Below are 23,731 nucleotides of genomic sequence, written 5' to 3'. Positions count from 1 at the left end.
AGATGAACATTGTAGATCCTTTCCAACTCAACTATTATGTTCTGTTCTACTCTATTTAATAATTATGAGACTGATACAGGAATGAATGCTGACTTCAATACATTCGAAGACAAATGTGTGCCTATGCAATTTGCTGTGTTTATATCTAATATAACACTAGTAGAAATATTTTATTACAGTAGGCTTAAAAGGGCTTGAGTTTTGGTTAACTGGTTTTTTTTATCAGAAATTCATTGGTCTGGTCCAATAACTCATTCAAAACTTCCACTGACGTCAGTATGTGTTTTATGTGATCAATGGCTGTAAATTTAAGCATGGTAGCTTTACTTTTTCTTGATAGAGTTGCCATGATGCATTTCCCCTTATTGAAAGGAGCAGCATTAAAGTAGATTTGATTTTCTATTCCAGTAGTTGAACACTCAGTCTACTCTAAACCATGCTTTTAAAAATATTGGTCTACTCTTTTTCATTATTCCATGCTGTCATTTGTGACCTTTGGTGACATAAATGGTTTCAAGGGAGCAAAAGAAACAGCATGAAGATTTGTTAATTGCTCTTTCCTCTTAAGACTGATAGAAATAAACACTTACAAAATAGCTTAGTTTTGGATGTTAAGTTTGGAAGATACAGGTTTCACTGTCAGTGTGCACATTTCCATGACTGTACCAGTCAGAATATTTTGGCCACACATAATTTTCCCTTAGGAAAACAAACTCTTGGCTGATAGAGCATGTAGCTTTTGTGCATAAAGGACAGGAGAAGGAAAAGCTTCAATAAAAATAATCTGTCTTCCCATTTGTAACTGATACTACCTTAAATAATTATTAACATGGTGATGTGATGATATCCCAGCATGTCTCAGAAGACAGAGTTCTTCTACAGCAATGTAAACATCAGCAGCTCTCCATGCAGATCTAGCTAACAGTTTGAGCCAGATGGCTTTCTTGGCAATTAGCTTTGGTTTCAGGCTTTTAAAAGATTTGAAGTTGAGTATTGTGTTTCTGATTAATAGAAAACAAGTTTATTTTTTTAAACCAGGATTATTAATTACTCCACTCTTAACTTTGAAGAAGAATACTTATGGAATATAAGTAGTAAATAAAAAGCAGAACTTTTTTCCCCTAAGTGACAGTGCTAGGTACTGCTAGGCAGCATGCAGTACAGTAGATCTTCATGCCTGTTGGAAGAGTCAAGTCTCATTTGGTGTGCCCACTGAGTTCATCTGAACTGCTGTAGCTTTTGTCAAGGAGCAGGTTAAAGAATTCACCACAGTTTTTCTTTAGTTTCTAGGATAATAAACTATTTATTTGAGTAAGAGATTAAATTTAGAAACCATTTTTAGACATTAGCTGTAACTCATATTGCAGTGAATATATTGTTTGTTTGAAAAATTCAAAGGAGTAGAATTGGTTTGGTGGGGTTGTTTTACTGTTTGCTCCTTGTTTGTTCTTGCAAGTAGGACAGCTGTCTGTGTGTAGTCAGATGTCTGACATCTGCCATTTTCCACCTGTAAATGAAAGGGGTACAGAAGCAGATGGCTGCAGCAAGGAAACTTATACCATTTGTCAAGAAGTTTCCTCACTATGCCCAAATGTCCCCTACACAGTTCAGTTTTACTGCTACCACTAAACACAGTCAGACTGTCTTGAGTTTCAAAAGCAGTTGTATAAACTGGGAGGAATGTGCTTTTGGGGACAACTTTGTTCCACTGCTGAATGTAACTATGACCATAAATTTTCGAAATTACTAAAGGTGTGTGTACCCTAAAGCAATGGGAGGGCAATATAAGCAGTTTTGGTAAACTGGATGAGCTAGCAGAATGGTTGGAATGGTTTTTGCTTCAGATAGTGCTTCTCTAAAGGCAAATATTTACAACTTACATGTGTATATTTTTTGTAGTTAAAGGTGCTCCTCGAAACTTAAGGATAACAGATGAAACTACTGATAGCTTTGTAGTTGGCTGGACTCCAGCTCCAGGAAATGTGCTACGGTACAGGCTTGTTTATAGACCACTTGCTGGAGGAGAAAGGAGACAAGTGACTGCCTCAGCAAATGATAGATCAACTACTCTACAGAATTTGATCCAAGATACAAGATATGAAGTGTCTGTTGTTCCTGAGTATCAGTCTGGACCTGGGAATCCATTGACTGGATATGCAAAAACTGATGAAGGTACATGATCAATGGTGTGAACATAGTAAGCGTGAGAAAAACTTGCTGCATTTTGATATATTCATATTGAAAGGAGAATAAACCATTTAATTCATATGTATTATCCTAGATGAACAGAGTTATAACATTGCCCAAGTCTAGGTGGGAGATAACTTAGGACAGTAGAATTTATAAAAATCACAGTATTTCATTTTAAAATACAGTGTCTTGAATCTGATATGGCAATGTAACTTGGGCAAAGAATGTACTTGTATTTTTGATTAATTATCCCCATGATCCTTCATATTGTCAGTGATATAAATTATATACCTTCTATACCTTTTCAGACTCTGTTTGCACTTTGTGCTGAATGTTTAGCAAGAAATTAATGAAACATTTAATTTTCTCAAGTTATCACTGTAGATTTCATGTATGTGAAAATGCATGATCCTTTAACATGTATCATACCTTATTAAAGAAAATCCAGAGAGTACTGACAGTATGACTGTCCTGATCATTGTTGAAGTTTCACTGAGCCACGAATGTTATCATCAAAAAGACCTCTTTAGGAAACCAAAATGTGTTAATTTCACATTTCATTTGTCATCTTTGACTTGATTCTGAAGACAGTTTCTTCAACATAAATCTTTGTTGAATCTGAGCATGTCTAGAGGCACTAGTGTGTATAAGTGCTCCAGGATTGAGCCTGCTTTACAGGAAAAAAAAATTAAGTGGACTTTATGGTGCATTTTTGCCTAAGCAGGGTGAGGATGTGATTGTACAGTCCTGATTACAGTAAAGGTGCACTGTAGCAGTGTTGGTCCAGCCTATTAGAGAATTATTTTTTAGCATAAAATCCTTTGTAGTTGTAACCTAAAAGATAAACCAATAAATTAAGCCTGCTTCAACTTGTTTTCAACATCTTTTAACATGTGCAGTCCGAGGAAATCCAAGGAATTTGAGAATTTCTGATGCTACAACCTCAACAATGAAGCTGACTTGGGGTGCTGCTCCTGGCAAAGTGCAGCAGTACTTTATAACATACACACCAGTCACAGGAGGTGAAACTAAGGAAGTGACTGTGAAAGGTGACACTACCTCTAAAGTGCTGAAAGGCTTGGACCAAGCCACTAGGTATGCACTGACTGTGTCTGCCTTGTATGCCTCTGGAGCAGGAGATGCCCTTTCTGGAGAGGGAGAAACACTTGAAGGTAATTATTTATCGTTTCTGTTATTATTTATTCATTACCTGACTGATGTTTATGGTGTCTTTAAGTGTCTTCCCAAGTTTTCTGTAGAAGTAAATATTTAAATGAAAAATAGACATAAAGATACTTCCCTACTTTACATGGACTTTCCAAACCTACTGTCCCCAAAAAAAAAAAAAAGTGGGTTAAATCCCTGGTTGTGGAGAGGATTCTGTGTCTCTTGAAAAAGCTATTGCCAGAAGCACCAACCACAACTGACTGTACTTCCACACCAGCCTCCATTAAATATTTTGTCTTAAAACTATCATCTTCCAAGCACTTTAAGTGATATATTGTTCTTAATGTAACAGGATTAATTAACGGGGTTTAAGTATTTCAGCCATTTGAAAATTTGCAGCATTTCTACAGTACTCAGATTGAAAGATGTTCAGGGGACATTTTTGCATCAGAGAAACAACATGTAGTCTTAGGCATACAGAGTCATATCCTGCTTCTAACAAAAACCTAAAGCTGAGCATAAACAGAATGCTGGAAAAAGCACAAGTCGGACCCAAAGGCTTTCTTATAAGGTGGAAAGGCTGTTCTTTGACATTGAGCAGATAATTTCCCAGAATAATTCTCTGTGAGCATTCTCAGTGTGATCTGTAGATTGTCAGAGGATAAGGAAAGCTGCCTTGTAGGCCTTGAAAGGAAGTGTGACTCTGCACTGTGCTGGCCAGTGATGCACTGCTGAAATCTGGCACTGCAGCTGCGTAGGCACCACACTTGAAAACATCTTATGGATGAACTGTGTGGAATTAAGACTTGTCCATTGGTGATAATCATGTTACAGTAGGAATATACTTGATTCTCAGTTTCTCTACCAGTTCAACTTTTTGTTTATGACATAGGTTAGGAAACAATCCAGAAAACCCGTTTTAAATAAGAAAATGTAAAATGAAATAATTTTAAAAATCTGTTTCAATGATTCACCAATGTGCTGAATTCTTCCTACTAAAATTTAGGTATTTGAACACTGCTGTCTGCAGCATGGGCTCTCTAGGATTCTTCTGTGATTGATGAAGAAAGGCAAATACTTCCAGTAGGCAGATAGTCCATCTGAGATCTCTTTTTTCCTTCAAATGAGCATTTCTCTGTCCACTGACTATACAGAGAGTAAGTGAGAGCTCTAGACACCAACTGCCTGCCTGTCACACTGCCTGAGACCTGCTTACTCTGGTGGATTCAGCTGTCAGAGAACCAGGCACCTTGCAATTCATGCTGAAAGTTTCCTAACTCCCTTGCTGTCACTACCCATGCAAGATCTGAAAGTCTCCTTTTGTAGGAGAGGAGAGCCTGTCTCCTGCCCAGAACATTGCTGAGATCCAGTTAAATGGGATCATGTGTCAATACACTGCCCATACCCTCCAGAAAAGCCAGAGATGGTGAGGATGTTAAGAACTTCCCTGTTGGTGGTGGTGCTGCCACTTCCTAGGTGTAACATTTTTTGGAGAGAAGAGAGAGGGTGAAAATGTAGATTGTATGTTATATGGGATAGTTTGAATTCACCCCCACATCCCTGCAGGTTCACAATACACAGAATATATTGGGCAAGAGTCTTCCTTATTATTTCCACAGAACATGAGCCAGAACATTTGTATTCCTGTCCATCCAGGAATACAAATTTCACCCTCAGAGCAAAACCAGACTGCATCCCAAGTAGACATAAGAAGCTGACAGCCCTGCTTTTTCTCCTCTGTGCTATCAGTGCATAGAGAAATGCCTCAGTCTTCCTTTGCAAATCTCGAGAGGCCTCTGTCTCACTGTTAAACAGACTGAATGGTTCACTTCCTTAGGACATACCTCATATTTTAGTAAAGGTTTGACCAAGTTAGCTGTTTACATTTGGTGGAAACATTTCTTTGAGTATATTTGTGGTAAACATCAGAGAGCTTCTTTATTAACATGAAGCCATGGAGACAAGTGTGTTTTAAATTCATAAAGTAAGCTTAGCTTTTTATCCTATCATAAAACTTGAGCAAAAGAAAAATCTTTTAGGGCACTGCCTAGAGCTTAAGTTAAAACACATCCTAGAGAGAGCAGTGAATGAAATACAGTAGAATCCAAAAGACAAAATCATCAGAAAACCAGAATTCAGTCTCAGGTACAGACTGTCTTGTCCTTTCAGTGCTCTCTGCCCTGTGTCCCCCTCAAGGGCTCTGATTCTTATTTGGACTTTCTGCACTGCTAAATTGTTAATAAGAAGAAAAACATTGACACTGGTTAAAGAGACAAATAATTTAAAAGAATATTTGCCTCTACCTTAAGTATGGGCTTATATGCAACCAGATGAAGTTTAAAATGAGTGTTGGACTTAAAAGATCACAGAAGCATTTCTGTAGGAAATTTTGCTCCAAACAACTGAATTAAAATATTACATTAAAAATTCAGTGACAGATTTTGTCTTGGGATAAATATGAATAAAATAGCATCTTATCACTCAACTGAATGACTTTTTATTCAGATTTTCAGCTGTGAAGAAACCAAATTAAAAATTACCATTTTGACAGATATATCTTTATGACTCAAGTATAAATTCTTTGAAGATTCAGCTGGATTTGAAAATCCTTTCAAGGTGCTCTTCAGAAAACATTGCTCTTCGTATTAAAACTATCTCTTAAATTTTCTTGGTTATATGAAATGTTAATAAGAGTACTGTGGAGATGTCAGTCCTTACTGGGTGATCAAAGGGAAAGAACAGAATACAAATTTCTTTTTTCATGACAGCAAAGACCTAATTCATGATATTTCCTCATGGAATATCTACTGTGTATTTCGTAATTGGCATATCTGAAGTTTCATGGGGCAATAAAAGTACTTGAATTAGGCCAGGACTCTTTGAACATAGTTATAGATATTTTAAAAGACTCTCTGAGTAACAATATGAAAGGTTTTCAGAATATTTTTTGCAGCATATAAGACAGTATTTCACTGTATGGCCCTATCTTACCACAGTGAAGGATAAAATGACAAAACTTTTAAAGAAACCCAGGCAATTATGAATAAAAGGGTTGTAGTTTTGGAACTGAAAGGTAACATTCAAATTTCAAAGCTCAGTATAGATGTTTACATGAAAAGAGATGTCATGCTGGCTGTGAAGCTAAAATAAACATGGTTGGACCAGGATGAAAAGTTATGCAGGTCAGTGAAGTGAATAGTTGACTAATGAGTAGCTGAAATAGCTTGTCTGACTGAGGCTGGAAATAGGACAGGTCTTAACTTCTGGAGAAATAAACTTATCAACAGTAATGACAAAAAAGCTGTGAAAGGAAGCATAAAAAAGTGTTTAGTATTTCAGTTAGTTTTTCCATGAGCCATGGTGTCTGAGAAACAAAATAGCGTGGTGTGTGTTTTTCATTGCCAACAACCCAGAAAGACTGAGCACTTAAGTATTTTTCTGTATCAGGAATCCCTATGGGCTTACTTGATGTCTTCACCATATGAATTCTCACCAAACCTATTCAGTCACTGGTGCCATAGTTGCTCATCGTATCAGGAGCAAGGCTTGAGATTGCCTTTCAAACTGGGATGGTTACTAGCTCATGGAATTAATATGTAGCCTAAGAGGAATCAGTTTGGGTGTAGAGAACATTTCAGCACTAACAGGAAAGTGAGAAAGGAGGAGTTGGATACAGTACCTTCTCCAACTATCTTATAGTCAAGTGGCAGGAAATGAAAAATCCAAACTCTCAGATGTTTATGGAATTTTACTGAATCACTAAATGATCTTCTATGATTAAGGATGTAGGCAAACATTCTTCCTGCTTTCAGTAATGATTTATTTTGTTCTGCATGTAGTAGTAGAACTCACATAGGCAGTTGCTCTCAGACAAGAGTACCCTTCAGCAGAAAGGAAAAAACCTGAGAAATTTTTAGGCTGAATTTCTAACCTGATCTGCATGACATGTCTGCCCAGGTATTCATTGAAGGCCTTTCAGTTATGTTTGTTATCTCCAAAATATTTTGGAGCAGTTACAATTTTCACCCTGCTCCTCTGCTTTGCTCTGCATGGTAGTTTTGCAGTGTTTTGAAGTGGATTGTTTGTTTCACGGGAAAATCAATACACAGAAACCCAGAAACGATTCTGTGTACTTGATATCATTTACCATCTGGGTAATCTCAGTTTCTCCTTGTGTTTTCCTTTTTGCTTGCCCTTATTGCTTCTTTGCATAAAGCAGAGAGGGCAAATATTCCCCCAAGTAACTGTAGATAATCTCTTTTATAAACTGTTTGCATAGCTCTCCGGTCCAGCCCAAAGATAAACACATGCCAGAGGATCAGCATTTTATGGACTGTTCACAGACAACACAGTGTAGAGAGTCTAGCAAATGAGTAATCAGAAAATGACTCATTTCTGAGAGTGCTGTTCCATTACCAGGTAATTGTTATTCAGAGAGAATGGATTTATTTCTCTTTTTTTGGTGTTTTTGGAGCAGGAAAAGGGAAACAACGTATTTTCTCCTTTGTTGAAGGAGTATGCTTTCCTTCTTCAGTAATCCAGATTTTAGGAAATTTATAGCTCTCTCATCTTTTATATGACCTCTTTCAGTCATTAGTTGATTTTGTCTACAGCTATAAAGTACCATCCAGAGGTGAAAATTCTGGAGCTTTATATTTCATACTGCTTTAAATATAACTACATGTACAAAATATGTGCTGTAGAAAACTCTCCACTTTTATTCTCTCACTTTCAAAAGTGCATGGCAATCCATCACTGGGCAGCTTTGGTTGGAGCATTTCTATAAAGGTGCCATGGAAAAATTTTCCTCAGACATACTTTTTTGGCTATGATTCCCCTCAGCTCACTCTAAGTTGTTGAAACTGCTTAAGTAAATTAAATCAGTGAAGGCTGCCATTTACCTTGGGGTGGAACAGGGCTTGTGACAGCTGGAGGAATTGAACAAATTTGCACTGATTATATTTAATGTTATATAATAGAGACTGAAGAACAAGCAAGAAACACCAACGGAATATCTTAGGAAAAAGTCTTTCTCTTATCTCCAAACACTCCAAACAAACATTTGGCTTTCAATATTTCTTGGGATCATATGGTTTTTACCCAAGCCTTCATACATCAGATTTAAAATACAGTGAGAAACACGGTGAAGGCAGTGAGTCTAAATGCAGCAGACAGCGAGTGGTTTGTGAGAGCTACTGTTTTTCTAATCTGTTTTTTAATAAGAGAAGTGGTTTTAAGTCTGGCAAGAATTTGATCTTCTGCCCAAATGCATGCTGTCAGATGAAAAGAACATACTGTACATTAGCTGTTAAACAGATTAACTTTCATAATTTGCTGTTGTTTTAAAGAGTAAGAAATTCATTGCTAGATTAAACAATCAATACAGAAATGCTTAATCCTAATAAATGTCTGAAAAGCTTGAAAGCTAAAGATCTGGTTTATGTGCCCTTTTGCTGGCAGCTATATGGTTTTCAGAAAAGTTTTAAGAATATTTGAGTAACTGACTGTAATCAGGGAAGTCATTGCACTTTAAAATAAGAATTTCAGATAAATTTAGTAAAAAAGTGGTTTATTTTTTTTTTCCAGAAAAATAGTTAGTGATCAGATTTCCATCTTGCTTGCACTGAGAAATTTCCAAGTAATTCCACTTATATCAGTGAAGATCCTAGGCTAGACACACTTTTTGGTAAAAAAGAACAAAGTTCTTTGGCATATGTGAGGTTGCTGGTCTCCATTAGTAGGGGTGTCAGCCTATTCTGTTTCTTATCTTCTTGCTTTTTAGAATAAGCAAAAAGAGGCATATTTTATTATATTCAGGAGAGTATAAATAAATCTGAGAGATAATTTTGTCATTGTGTTTATGTCATTCTGCTTTAGAAAGAGAATCTTTGTTTCAGTGATATGGGGCCCAAACCTTCCATCTTATTTGATTGAGGGGTAGCTATTTGTGTTGTGAGAATTGGGCTGTACTAAAACAATATATGAAAAAAAAAGTTGTCATGACTGGGTCATTTTAAGTTTGAAGTGATTTTCTGTTGTATATGTTTCTTATAGTTTAGGTTTGAAGATTTTGGAAGTGGTCTCTTTTTTTGTCAGAAAATGGATAGCAGTTCTTTCCTAAATAAATGATTCTTTTTTGCTGTTTCTGTAGTATCATGAGAATGCTTTAGTGATGAATGAACTCCTACAGGCAGAACAGTACAAATTCAATTGACATTTTCTTACAATGAAGTTTTTAGCATATCAGAAGGACTTTATGTAATGGCCAGACAGTGTAGTGCTGCTTCAGTCCTGACAGAAACAAGGACTCAGTGTCCTCAGGAGATTTAATGCTGTATCATGCATTTTTAAAATTACACATTACAAGATTTTTGAATGTGACCTTTGAAACTGACTTGAAATTATCTTAGTTTTATCTAGGAGATGAAATATGTATCAGAAAAAAAACCCCAATGGGGGAAGGTTGAGTGAATAATAAGATATTTCTATACAGTGTTAGCTGAATAACTTTTGGAAAAGAGATAGAATATTAAAGAAACTGAATGTGAATAGCTGTAGGCATTACCCTAGATCAGGGACTCTAGAGTGCTCTGGCTAAAGTTCCTCTATTTTGGGTTAGAACTCTCCTGGTTGGCATTTCTTGCTTTTCTGCAGAAGAGAAGAAATCTCTTCTAGTGGGGTCATGTGAGGATGCCTCTGTGTAGTAAGTCCTTGGCTTTCCCCTGCACCATGGCCAATCCCCTCTCTGCTTGCCTGAGGGCTGGTTGCTAGCCACTTTATGTCTTGAAGGGAAGGATATCAGCCCACCCAAGAGACTGCCTCCTCCAGTGCTGAGGAGAGTTTGACCAGCAGAGTAACACTGAAGTGATCCTGCTATCATCTCCTCTGATGCATGCACTTGGATCCTTAGCTGTGGCAATCTAGTCTGCTGACACAATGGGATACTCCTGACTTTTTCCCATTGTAAACAAGGCAGGACTCAGGCCAGACCATTTTGGTCTATGCCTCTGCATGTGAAGGCTTATTTAGTTGATTCTGACATGTTAGGTTGCTGGTTTACAGAAATCCTATGTTTAACTTAAATGAAACAGGGCTCTGCACAAAATTCACCACTGCAGATTGATTTTGAAACCTGGTTTTAAAAAACACATACAGAAAGCTGTTTAAAATTTGGGTCCAAATTGCATGTAAAAATCCCACTGAGATCAGCTGGAGTTGTGTAAATGTCTCTGAGGGGAAAGGCCATTTGAATAATGGCCTTTTATGAATGTCAACATTTTAATTTTAGCTGATTCAGTCTTGTGTTCAATAACAACAGTGATTGCTGGAGAGCTACGGGAAGTAAGCCAAGTGGATAGAGGGAAACTGCTTTAATATCATATTGGGTCTCTGGCACACTACAGTGGAAAAACTTAATATGGAAACTGGACATTTCAAAAGTCCAGAACAGGGTATAAAAGCACCTGACTGAAAGTTACCAAGTGAATTTTTGAAAGTGTGTCTGCTCTAAGCAACGGTAGAGAGACGTACAGGGGACTGTAGGCAATGAAAAGTGCTCTGAGCTGAAAACTGCCAAAGTGAATCTGACATTCTGAAGCTTGTGCCTGACTTGCTCTCCCCAGCAAGGGTTTGGCTTGTCCATGCAAGCTTTTTGTTTTCCTGTATATGTACTCACCACAGCTTACAACTGTGCTTACATTAGCCAGTTTAATACTCCAGACTATCATAGGACCTCACACCTGCTAGGGAATTAATGGTTAGAGAATAATTTAAATAATTTAAGAAAAACAACTCTATCTTTGTTTTCTGATGTCTTGGGGGCTGTATGAAGTGATGAACATACATTAGCTTCCATTTCCAGTCAAGAAAAAAGAGGAGTCTCTTGCTAGTCAGCCACCATTTTCTCATGATGTGCATTGTCTCTACATGCTTCTTAACCATCCTGTTTAAAAAGCAGGCAAGAAGTGGATGCTCAGCAAGCCTTTCTGAACACATGGACCAAATTAAAAAATCGAGTTTTCATGTGTTACAGTTGTAGATTTTTTTGTGTAGATGAAATATAAGCAAATTACCTGGTAAAATAAAAATATCTGGTATTTTCTTTCAATCCAAGAAAAGAATATTTTATAAGTCTCGCTGTATGTTTGTTAGTGACCATGTTATACCAGTGTAATCGTGGAGCATAAATGTGTTTCTTGACTCTGAGTGTAGCAGTTTTGATAATATTGCATGGAATCCTAACAATTTAAGACTTACAGTTGGACTGCATCTTAAACATAGCTGTTCTCCTAATAATAAATTAAAAAAACTCACTGTGGGAGATCAACTGAAGCAGAAAAAAGTTGTGAGTGAACTTCCTCACACGTGAGGTGCAAATCAAGTTAGCGTGTTATGTTAAAGAAATGTTCTCTGTTGCAGTGTAACATATAACAAGTCTAATTTCCCTTAGTAGGTAAGTTGTCTTGTCAGCAGTTTCCAACTATTTGAAGTAAAAATTTTCCATTTAGTTTTAGTGGTTTGGTAGAAATCCCAGTTCCTTTTCCCTCTTTTACCTTGCCTTATAAAAAAGACATTTAGTTCCAAAGAATATTTATTTCAGAACCAACATATTACAGTAACTGCTGTTCATTATAATCCATTCCAAACAAATTATTTTCCTCTGTTATTTAATGACCTCAATAATGACTTAATCAATAAGGGTTTTAAATAAGAAGTTATTTTTGCAGTATTTCCAACATATATAATTCGCTGTATTATCCAAGAGTAGACTTGCAAAAAATTGTGCTGTGGTAGCAGATACTTGAATACTGAAATCATGTTGTGGCAGAGCCATGTTTTAAAGTAGCCAAAATAAAGTGACTTGTATATTTATATTACATTAAAATATGGAAAGAAAGGTTTTTATTGTGAGACATCTGTGCATTCTATCAAGTTAAGTTTTCCATATTTTTTCCATTTGAATTGCCTTAATATTTTTTTTTTTTTTATTGTATGAAAAAAGCCAAGATTTGAGAGTAGGAGCTTAAGAGCAGACAGAAAAATTGGTGCAATTTACTTTTGAAGGCAAATCTTTTTTTCAGGCTTCCAGGAAAATTGTTATTTGGAGTTAAGATTCTACCCTGGCTTTCATTTAATACAGTCACTGAATTTGGTGAGACTTCATGAGGCATGAGCTGAATCAGGCCTTTTCACTATAGCTTTTTCAGTATGTCCAAACACTGTTGTGAAATTATAAGTGAACTTTACCAAACCCTCTGTACTTTAACCTTTTTTTTTGAAGAGAAGATGCCATAAATTGTGGTAATTCATATTGTGAGGCTAAAAATCAGTTTGAAGGGCACAATTTTAAGAACTGATGCAGAGTTAGGATGGAAACTAGAACTGTCTCCAGAAAAATATGATGGAATGTCCCTAAGACTTAATTAAAATCAGAAACCCCCCACAACACATGTTCTGTTAGCTGTATTTGAGAATCATTTTTGTAACTGTTATGGTACTCTCTGATTCTGCATTCTGGGTAGTTGATGAATCTTTGATAGGTTGACATTAATTTACATTCATCATTAAGCCAAGTGGGATTAGTTTGCTCACTTTTAATGAAGTTGCACTGGCAATGAGATATTTCTAAAACAAAACTTTGTACAGATAATATTTTCTTCTCAAGTGGGATTGTGTTTGGAAATGTTGCAGATTGTGGTGGAAGTAAAAGACAAATGAGTATGAAAAGTGAAAACTCAGAACATGACTTTGAGCAACTTGTTGCTCAGCCTGAAACTGCTTCAGGCTTCTGAATGTAGTGAGGTCTGTTCTTGCAATGAGACTAAGAAGTGGAAATTGGATAAGTATTGAATTCCTCTGTGTTCAAAGAATTTTGATTCTGGTCCTGTGGCTGCTAAGGATTAGTTTAAAGACATATTTTTATCAGTGAGGGTAAAACTTAACTGTGATGCCATGAGGCCACCCCAAGTGTTTAAGTCCTCTTGCTAAGCAAGATTCTCGCAGGAATGTCCTGTGCAGTGAGAAATCCCACAGAGAATACAGACCAAAGAACTGAGTACTTCTTTGTCTATATGGATCTGGTTTCATGGAGCCCTTTTGCAGATTTTGCCACAGTGAGGCTGTTGCACTAATTCCACCAGTCAATGCTCCTTTCCTGCCATCAAAAGCAAGCCATTGCAGCAGGAAAATTGAAACATATGTTATAAATGCACATTAAATACTAAAGTGAGGCACTCCTTTCATTGCACCACTTTAGACCAATGAGCTTCACTTTTAAGCAGATGAATTACTCTGGTGTGTTAGGTGAGACTCACATATCCGTCTGACAACTGGATTTCACAGACTAATGAGCTGCTTCCTTTGTTCCAAGCTGGCTGAAGCAAACTACAAGGAGGAAAGTGATACAGCTCTTATGAATGGAAAGATGGAGGGTGTTTTCTACAGTAAGTGTGGGCTGGTGCAAACACACTGAAAATTAGTTGTGAATATAAAAATGAAATAGCTGATCTGGCAAGTGGGACTCTGGAAGATACTAATACTAATAAATAACAAAATAACGTTGTCCAAGAAAGGACTCTGACTGATTAGAGGCTTGGGCAATCACCAACTATATGAAGTTCAACAAGGGAAAGGGCTGGATTCTGCACCTGGGATGGGGCAACCCTGGATGTATGGAAAGAGCAGGGAATGAGATACTGGAGATCAGTGCCATGGAAAGGGACCCACTGGGGATCCTGTTTGATGGAAAGTTGAATATGAGAGGGAAGACAGGAGCAGACAGTGATCTCTTTTCTGTGGTGACCAGTGACAGGACCAAGGGAATGGCCTTAAGTTATGTCAGGGAAGGTTTAGGTTGGATATTAGAAAAAGGTTCTTCACCCAGCGGGTGGTTGGACACTGGAACAGGCTCCCCAGGGCACTGGTCACAGCACCAAGCCTGACAGAGTTTGAGAAGTGTGTAGACAATTCTCTCAGGAACATGACGTGACTCCTGGGGATGGTGCTGTGCAGGGTCAGTAGTTGGTGATCCTTCTGGGTCCCTTCCAACTCAACAGATTCTGTGATTCTCTGAAAAGTCCCCATTATGTAACCCTAGGAAAAAAGTTGCACACATAACAGTGAAAATGAATGAATGAAATAAAATAATTTTTTTGAGGGTTAAAATTTACCTAAGTGAGCTGCACCATATTTAAGCACTGGCTCCAATTCCAGGTCTTTGAATACTGCCATTTTTATTTTTCATATTCTAAAGCATGACTGCTAAGTATGGTAAGGATAGTACCATTTGTAGTCTAAAGTTAGCTTTAAGCATTTTGTTGAAACCTTCATCTATTTTCTCCTGGAACTACCATTGTATGTTATAATATTGATGGGAAAAGTTTGGTTTAGCTCTTAAGATCATTTGACTTTTACATTTGTACTTTACTAACCTTTGCTATTTGTGTTTAAGAGAGAATTTGCTGTTTTCTTTCTTGCAGAACGTGGTTCACCACGTAATTTGGTTACCACAGACATAACTGACACTACAGTTGGATTATCATGGACACCAGCTCCAGGAACAGTTAACCATTACAGGATCATATGGAAATCACTTTATGATGATACCATGGGAGAGAAGAGAGTCCCTGGAAATACAGTGGATGCTGTGATAGAAGGCTTGGAGCCAGAGACTAAATACAGGGTTTCAGTATATGCAGCCTACAGCAGTGGAGAAGGAGACCCAGTAGAAGGAGAGGCTTTCACTGATGGTAAGTGTAGTACATTACCACCATTTGTAACATTCTGGTTTTGTTGAAATTACAATTTTTAAAAGAAAATGGACTTTTTTTTTTTTTTTTTTTTGGTAATGAAAAATTTCCCCAAACCAAAATGCTACCTCAACTCAGCCAATTCTGACATTTTGTTGGACCATTAAAAAACCCACAGAATCTCTTCTGTGTCATATAGGTTTGGATTCAGAAAGAATTACTTCCAAGTTAAGATATGATTTGTCTGCATATTGCTCTGAATTCAGCCTTTTGTAGGTTTGGTGTGACTGCTAAAAATCAGATGAAGGAAGTATGGATCGAGCAAGGAGGAAAGATGGGGTAAATGCCCACAGAATCAATGAGTTTTCTTTCCAAGTTATTGCTCTTCCAGTCTTCACAGCCATCAGACTGAGGCTCACTGGGTGATTTTGGTGTTTGTTACGTACCTTTCTGGGGCTCTTCATATTTGCCAAACATGTTGTGTCTGTCGAAGCAGGCTTAAGACTCTCCTGCAGTGTAGGGGAAGTGAAAAAACACGGAGACCAGAGATGGCTTGTTTCTTTAGAGCAAGAATTGGCAAGTAAAGGAGTCAGAATGAATGAAGGGACGTCCTGGATAAGGCTTGACATTTCTGTTGTTTGCCTAAAGGGGCCATGTGAAGACAAAGCCTGAGGGAGGGCTCTGGGGAAGCATTGTGTGTTTACATGTTCTTGTGCTCTGTCCTAAGCATCTGTTTTGACTACTGCTGCAGACAGGCTGCTGAACTACGCTAGCCTTTGTCCTTGACCCAGTGCAGTTGTTCTTAAGGTTTTGCAAGAGTAGTGGTTGATGCTGTTAATAAGAGGAAACTCCCCAAAGACAAAGCAGAATGCTGTCCCATGGCTTTCTTCTTTGTTCAAGCACATCAAGACTAACTGTTCTAGCTTTTCCAGGTTAGGTAGGCAGCCTTGCCATATCATTTGTGCTGACTCTCTGTGTTCGGACTGAGGGAACCTGCTATTAGGCCTAGCAATAGCCTCAGACCTGGGGCTGATAGCCTGAAACTAATATTGTATATTTCAGGTACACACACAATCAGAAATTGTCAGTTCCTAGGAACTACAAAGCCTACCTTACTGCATGATGAATTACTGACCAATTCCACCATGCCAAGAAGATTCAGATTTGACAAAGCCTAGATGGTTTATTTTGGCTGACAGCCAGTATTGCATACCTGTCAGTTCACTTGGGATTATTTATACCATTTGTACAGTCTGGAAAATATCTCTTAGAAGCTGAATGCTGCGATTTGTCAAGAAAATGCTTTACTAGTTCATGGGCTTATTTCAGCACATATGCTATGTTGTGATGAGTGATTTTCCAAGCATTTGGAAAGCCACTCATCTATATTTGAAGGACAGTTTGCATGGGGTTCAACAGCCAGCCGTTTAGGTATTCACCAGTACCTTGTCAGACCTGTTAAGTCAAAACTTAGAAAATCTGAACTCTACAGCACATCGTGTTCATGAAAATCAATGACTTTACAATTTATCACTTTCATTTGAAAGTACTGAATCCATTATTTAATGGATTACTGAAGAGCATGGCTAAATAAAACTCCCAATTATGCTGTGTCATCATGTGATTTATACTTCCCTCTTTTTTGTCTCAGGAGTGAAAACCACCCTTCTGTTTGTTTAGTCCGTTACAATTAAAAAATAATTAACAATGTCCTGTAAGATTCCCCTGTGTCTTCCCCATAATCAAATACTAGAATTTTAAAAAGGGCAATTTTGTTTTAATGCAGCACAACTAATTTTATAGTCATGCATTTGAATATATCTGTATATGATAAAGTAAAAAAATTATCCATATTTTTACACTGAAAAGTGTCACCAAATGCCAGGACTGTGACAGTAGACAACGAGACAGAAAATACAATGAGAGTTAGATGGCAGCCTTCGCCTGGGAGAGTTTTGTCTTACCGTGTGAACTACAAACCACGCAGTGGAGGAAGACAGATGTTTGGAAGAGTAAATGCTCCTGCTACCAGCATAGTGCTAAAACGACTTAAGCCCCGAACTACGTATGACCTAACTGTTGTTCCAATTTATGATTTTGGACACGGGAAATCGAGAAAAGGAGAAGGAACAACAGGTATGTACCACAAGGTTGTACGGGATTTCATAATGCAAGTTTTGTGCTTAAAATTAACAATCAAGAAACATAGAAAAGCATGGTGGAGTCTGCCAAGATCATGAACTGACAGACAAATTGAAGAAAATGTTAGAAGTTGAGAAGAGAGTTTGATTTGTTTGAAATTTCACTGTGGCATAGCTTGAGCACAGCTTTTTACTGTTGATATTAAAAGGTGTAAATATGGTGTATAATCTGTTTGAAAATAGTATAATTGTTTTGAAATGCTGTCATCAGAAGTTCAAACAAGGTGTTTTGTGAGGAAGACAGACTACTTAATCAAGTGTTGACAACTGTTGCATAATTTTCCTTTTGCTTGAGGGTATTTAATAAATAGCTACCCAGCATCCTGTTATTTAGGTTTGTCTTGTCTGGTCACCATATTTTCCCTGGAAAACCCAAGGTACTAAAAAAAGGGAGTAGATGATTTTGAAGATTTGTCTGTGGAAGTCTGACTTCATGGTCTTTTGGACAGGCTGACTTCTCAGAAACTCAAACTCTAAAACATTTATTAAGTCCCAGTGAAGGTATTTTTGTGGTAAAAGCAAAACTCATTTTCTACTCTACCTTTAGTATGAATGTGGTGTTGGTCTTACATTTTGTAAGAAAATGTTCTCTAGATGTTCAGATCAATCAGATTTAGTGTCAGTTTTCTGCTTCCATAGATGGAAAGCTATTACCAAATGAGAATCTTTTTCAAGAGGTTTCTGCCTGTGTGACACTAGTGCCATTCACTGAGGTACTCTGTAAATAGTTCATGCCATTCTCTGTTTTCTGAATATATGTTATATTGAATGTCGGGAAGTAAGATAAAGGTATCCTAGCAGTGGAGATGCCAGCACCTCAGTTACTGAAGAAAGGTTTCTTCGTAACCTAAAATGTGGTTGATATGAAGGAGTCATGAAAACTTGATCAGCTCTTGACCAATACCTAGTTTTCTAATCCTGAAAATTATACTGCAATAAATTTTAGATTATCCAGCTGCTTTTGATTTCTGAGCTCTTCATCTTGGTACAGATATGCCTCTGCTTTCAGTCTAAATAACATTTTGGAAGCAAGTGAGGCCTGAGTTATCTTTTTGTTTGAAGCTGTCTTGGTAATTCAGGGAGTACGACGAGAGATGAGACAGAGAATCTGTACTTTTCCTTGTGAGGTGGAGTGCACCTACTGTTTCTCAGCAGAATTCACAATTTGATGACATTTATGATCTTTTGGCTATAGCTAGACAATTGCATAGGCACAGAGACAAACTCTTTTTTTCCTCTCTCTTTCATGCCAAAGCTAGAGTGGTAACTTTTTGTTTACTCTAATTCCTATTATTTTGGAACTTTGAGGTTACAACGCTGCATTATTTTCCACGAGTGCACTTTAGAGTTGCACACAAGCAGAAGTAGCACAAAATGCAGAAGCTAGAAACAGCTTGTTAACTGCTCTGTCTGTGAGTACTGCCTTGCAGTGGGCAGCTGTTAGACTTCTGAGGAAGCTGCTCTTGACCTGAAAACCTCAAGCTGTTTGGCTGGCACTCCTCAGAAGAATTGTTTTTTGACACATTGCCACACCTGTGGTTGGTGAAGTTGCTTTAGCTGCCAGGTAATTTATCCCTTAGTCCATTGGCTGCAGAGGGAGCCTCCACAATAGACTTAGCCCATGTACCAATTGGTTAGAGAGCTAAAATTAAGTGACAGGAATCTCATCTTTCATCTTTTAATACTTGTCTTAGTGTCTAAAGAAAGGAACAAAGAGTTTAGGACTGTCACTAATACAAGATTTGCATATATATATATATATATATATATATACTTAAAAGCATAATGGTTGATTTTTTGCCATGTGCAGACTTGATCTAAACTCTTTTGTTTCCCACCCTTTCAGCCTCTCCCTTTAAGCCACCTCGAAATCTGAGAACTTCTGATTCAACTATGTCAAGTTTCCGAGTAACCTGGGAGCCAGCCCCAGGGAGAGTGAAGGGGTACAAAGTGACTTTCCACCCTACTGAAGATGATGGGAGTCTTGGAGAATTAATAGTGGGGCCATATGACAGCACAGTGGTATTAGAGGAGCTTAGGTATGGATGTTACCTCATGTTGGTTTTTGTTTTGTTTAATTTTGTTTCCTTTAAATAACTTTAGCCTAGGGTTTTGTTTAATTGTGATATGGTATTGAAATGCCTGGCAAAATCAACTGTAAGTTAAGCAAGTAATTTTGTCAATTAGCTATGAAAATCTTGTTATGCCATTTCTGAAAGGTACCTGTCAGGTTTCTTTCTAAGATTATCCATTTACATCACTTGTGGAGTTCTCACAGGAACTGAAAGAGGCAAAGATATAGGCTGGAGTTTTATTCTGTATTTCACATACGAGAAAGATAATGGAATTCTGAAGGATATTTGGGATTTCTAAAGTTTCCTCTCAAAAGTTTCATGTCTCATGTTTCTCAAAAAATGCTTAGTTTAGCTCTTAATTAATTTTCTCAGATGCTTGGATTTTTAAAGCAGGCTTCATACCATGTCAAAATCTGTTAGTCAAGTATACTAAATATAATTAAAATAGGATCATTAAGTCAAAGAATCATACAGTCATAGAATGGTTTGGGTTGAAAGGGACCTTAAAGATCATCTAGATCCAACCTCATTGTTGTGGGAACCTTCCAGTAGATCAGGTTTGTCAAAGCCCCATCCAACCTGGCCTTGATGCCCTGGGATGGGACACCTACAACTTATTTGGGCAACCTGTTCAAGTGTCACACCACTCTCACAGTAAAAAGCTTCTTCCTAATATCTGATCTAAATCTACTCTCAGTTTAAAGCCATTACTCTCTGTCCTATCACTACATTCCCCTGTCAGAATTGCCTCTCCAGCTTTCTTTAGGTTCCCTTTAGCTGCTGGAAGCCTACCATTAGGTCTCTCCAGACCCTTCTCTTCCCCAGGCTGAACAACCCCAACTCTCAGCCTGTCTTCACAGGATAAGTGCTCCATCCCTCTGATCATCTTTTTGATCTTCCTCTGGACTCATTACAAGAGGTCCAATCCCTTCTTATGTTGATGGCTCCAGAGCTGGATGCTGTACTTCAGGAGGGGGCTCACATGAGCAGAACAGAGGTTGAGAATCACCTCCCGTGACCTGCTGGTCACTTCTTATGATGAAGCCCAGGCATCATTCCCAATCCCTGCATTTGCCACCTGTGACCTTCCAGCAGTGTGGCTGGAGCACTATTCAGTGAAAAATCCAATTCAGGACCTCAGACATCTCCATATCCTGCGTAACCAGGTCTCCTGTTTTCTTCTGCACGGGGCCCATTTTTTCCTTAGTCTTGTTTTTATCATCAGTGTACCATGGAAGCTTTTCTTGTTGCCCTTGATGTCTCTGGCTTGACTAAATTCTATCAGGGCTTTAGCTTTTCTAACCTGATCTCTGGATGCCTGGACAATTTCTCTTCACAGAATTAAATAACTTGAATGAGGAAGGCTATAAATGTAAATATAGAGTGTAAAATCAGCTTTTTAATTGTTGAAACATCAATGTCTTGTGGAAGAGTCAGTATTTGGGCTTCATGCTTTATCACCTTCTGTTCCATGAAGTATTTTTTTCCTGGGAGAATTTAATAAGTGAAGTGTTTAGTATTTAACTAATTTAATTTAATTTAGTATTTAGTATTGGACAAATAACTTTAGTTAAAGTACACCTCTTTGATTATTTCAGGGCAGGAACGACCTACAAGGTAAATGTTTTTGGGATGTTTGAAGGAGGAGAGAGCAACCCTCTGGTTGGACAAGAGATGACTACCCTTTCAGATACTACTACGGAGCCATTTTTATCTAGAGGTAAACATGACTGAGTTGAAGAAAAGGCAGTCTTGTATTTTGGATAAAAAAAAATCAAAATTTTACTACATTTCCTTTTTGTTTTCCAAATGCACATACATGTTTACAGGATTCATTGTATTCCCTTCCCTGATGGCATAAACCCTGGTCTGAAGTGACCACAAAGCATGCCCCAGTTCACAGTTCTAGTCCTCTGCACCCTTCAGACCATCTTACAAAGATGATAACGCAGGCAACCTGTGTTTTGCTGATTATTCAAAGCCATCTGAATTGCATTTTCAAGCCATCCACATCTGTGTTAAATCACATAAGGTCAAATTCTTGAACAGAGATCATGGCTCATCTACGGGGGTCTTCACAGGAGTATAACAAGGAATTTTAAGCAGATTGTTGGCCTTTTTCTTGTCCATATATGGTGATTTTTCCTTTTGAGACTAAGTTGATGTAATGACCAAAGATATGAGAGTTGGGGATGTCCTAGTTTAATGTATGTTATTTAAGTTTATATTCAACATAAGCATTGTTTAGTCTTTTGGGTTTTTTTTTTTTTCCTGTAGTAGGAGGAGACTTTCACAAAGGCAGTTGCAGAGTGCTCTCCAGTATCCCTTTGGGAGTTTCTCACTGTGTAGCTAGTAAACCTTTCTTTCAAGGTTTCTGTGAGCGCTGTGATATTATCTCCCTTTGGTGTGGTTAATAGGCCTCTGCATGTTAGTATCTGTGCTCACCATACTCTCAGTTATACCACCTGAAGAAAGTTTCTGGGTTCAGTTCTTCATGGAAAGCATAAAAAACAGGTCTGCTTCTGAATAGCCAAGTATATATGGATAAGTAAAGCCTTTTCTCCTCTGCTGTTTCAATGCTTGTGTAACTTGTGTAACCATCAGAGAGAATTTGGTGAGGAGAAAGAACCTAACTGCAAAGTCCTTTCAGAGATAAATAAAGAAAAAAAGGTTTCTGACATCTGATTATATTGATTTTGCTTAGCCCACACTGGGCTGTGTAAAAAATACTCATCTTGTATTTAAATTTATTGAAACATTTTTAGAGACTCCTTAGTTAATTTGTGTCCCTCTCTGTCTAATACTAGAGGGTAGAACTGAAAAAAACCAAAACCCTAGAGCAGGCCATCAGTGACATTAGACTAAAGCTTTAATAAGTCTGGCAACAAAAATTTGCACTGAGAGTTCTTCGTTATTTTTCATTATAGCAGCTGTTATTTCTGTCTTCAGTGTTATACTCTTTAAGCTAATTAATTTTATAAATGCATGGATTTGAGTCATGGTTAATGTGAAAAATTAATTTGTATCTTGGACTGTAAATGTAGTAGTAGTAAATAATTTATTAATGGGGGAAAAAAATCACCCTAGATCTGGCACATTTGCTAGAATTTTCCATGTAGGGTACTATAGTATATTAGAAGAAACATAAAAGTCAAAATAGATTTACTTTTATATTGTACAAAAAGCTAACTTTAACTTCCATATTAAAGTTATGCATGCAATTTTTTGAACTAACATGGTTTGACTTAAACCCTACTCCCAGCTGATTTTATTGTCCTGACTAAAGATTAGATCTGTATTTTCTGTGCAGAAGAGGATCATGCTTTTAACCCCCAGGTACATGGAATAGTTATATTCATGAGTCTACAGTGTTGGATCAATTCTGTGGAACATATATGAAATCACAATGTCTTTCAACTGTGATGAGTGTGGATGATTTTTCTCAATGGGATTTCTTCCATATAAAGACCAGAAGCTCTGATGGCAGGAAGCCAGAAAATTTGCAGCTGGTAACAAAATCTACAGGAAAAAGAGAAAGGCTTTTGGCTTTTTTTTTAATTCTTCTTTTTTTCCTATTATTTTTTTTTTTTTGCAAATGGCAAATTTTGTGGATAAAATTATTGTGTCTTTCTGTTTTGTATAAATATTTTGTGATTTTCCTTGTGATGGAAACAATATGATGCATATTTTATTTTGTAATTTGTAAACTGAAGATATGTGAAATAACTTCCTACCTTTTTAGAACATTGCAGCTTTATATGAATGTTTGTTCTTGTTCCCTCTGTATCTCTTGACCTGTGTTTATGCTTGTGTGTCTTCTCTGGATTGTGCTCTTTCTTTTCTGTACATGCAAACTTCTACACCACATGTATTATTATGCCTTTTTCCCCTGAAAATTGAGGAATGCTATTTCTTTGAAAGTGATTGTAATATACGCTGTTAACTCCACTGTTACATGATTGAAAATTAATCAGTAGTTTAGCTATATTTGACAGACTAAAATACCATAAAATTGTATAATCTAGTAGTGCTTACTGCCAAATCAGTGGTTCATTTAGTAGTCTTGTACAAAACTTCTGCAATCAAGTTATCAGCCATCTTTAAAGACCAAAACAGACAATGACATGACAATAGAGAGCGCTGGCCTTGACATTTGCAAAGGCTTATTTTTAAAAGGAAACATACATGAAGGAATTTAGACAGCTTTTGCCATGGAACCACTGACTAGTGTGAATAATGCTCTCAAATAGGTCATACTTGATGGAGTGCCAGTGAATAAAACTAGAGCTATTTTGGAAGCTAACTCACGACATATGTCATCTAAAAGGATGGGGAAAGAAAGCCATCATGC

At 37.4% G+C, this 23,731-nt stretch overlaps 1 protein-coding gene across 6 annotated transcripts in view; it reads left to right on the top strand.

The window, feature by feature from the left end:
- Positions 1-23,731, top strand: part of COL12A1 (collagen type XII alpha 1 chain) — a 99,361-nt gene that overhangs the window by 19,085 nt on the left and 56,545 nt on the right. For 5 of the 6 annotated variants that reach the window (XM_086876302.1, XM_086876301.1, XM_086876304.1 and 2 more), the window contains 6 exons: positions 1,900-2,172; positions 3,090-3,362; positions 14,835-15,104; positions 16,974-17,240; positions 19,152-19,344; positions 20,979-21,100. The exons of the other annotated variant lie outside the window; for it this stretch is intronic. In XM_086876302.1, coding sequence (XP_086732428.1) covers positions 1,900-2,172; positions 3,090-3,362; positions 14,835-15,104; positions 16,974-17,240; positions 19,152-19,344; positions 20,979-21,100 — 1,398 coding nt within the window. The remainder of the gene's footprint in view (positions 1-1,899; positions 2,173-3,089; positions 3,363-14,834; positions 15,105-16,973; positions 17,241-19,151; positions 19,345-20,978; positions 21,101-23,731) is intronic. 6 annotated transcript variants of the gene reach the window in all.

This window comes from Cyanistes caeruleus, chromosome 2 (assembly GCF_971803275.1).
Source record: "Cyanistes caeruleus chromosome 2, bCyaCae1.hap1.1, whole genome shotgun sequence".
In the NCBI taxonomy this organism is placed as follows: domain Eukaryota; kingdom Metazoa; phylum Chordata; class Aves; order Passeriformes; family Paridae; genus Cyanistes; species Cyanistes caeruleus.
The sequence above is the reverse complement of the archived record's forward strand: the minus strand, read 5'-3'. Positions and strand labels throughout refer to the sequence as shown.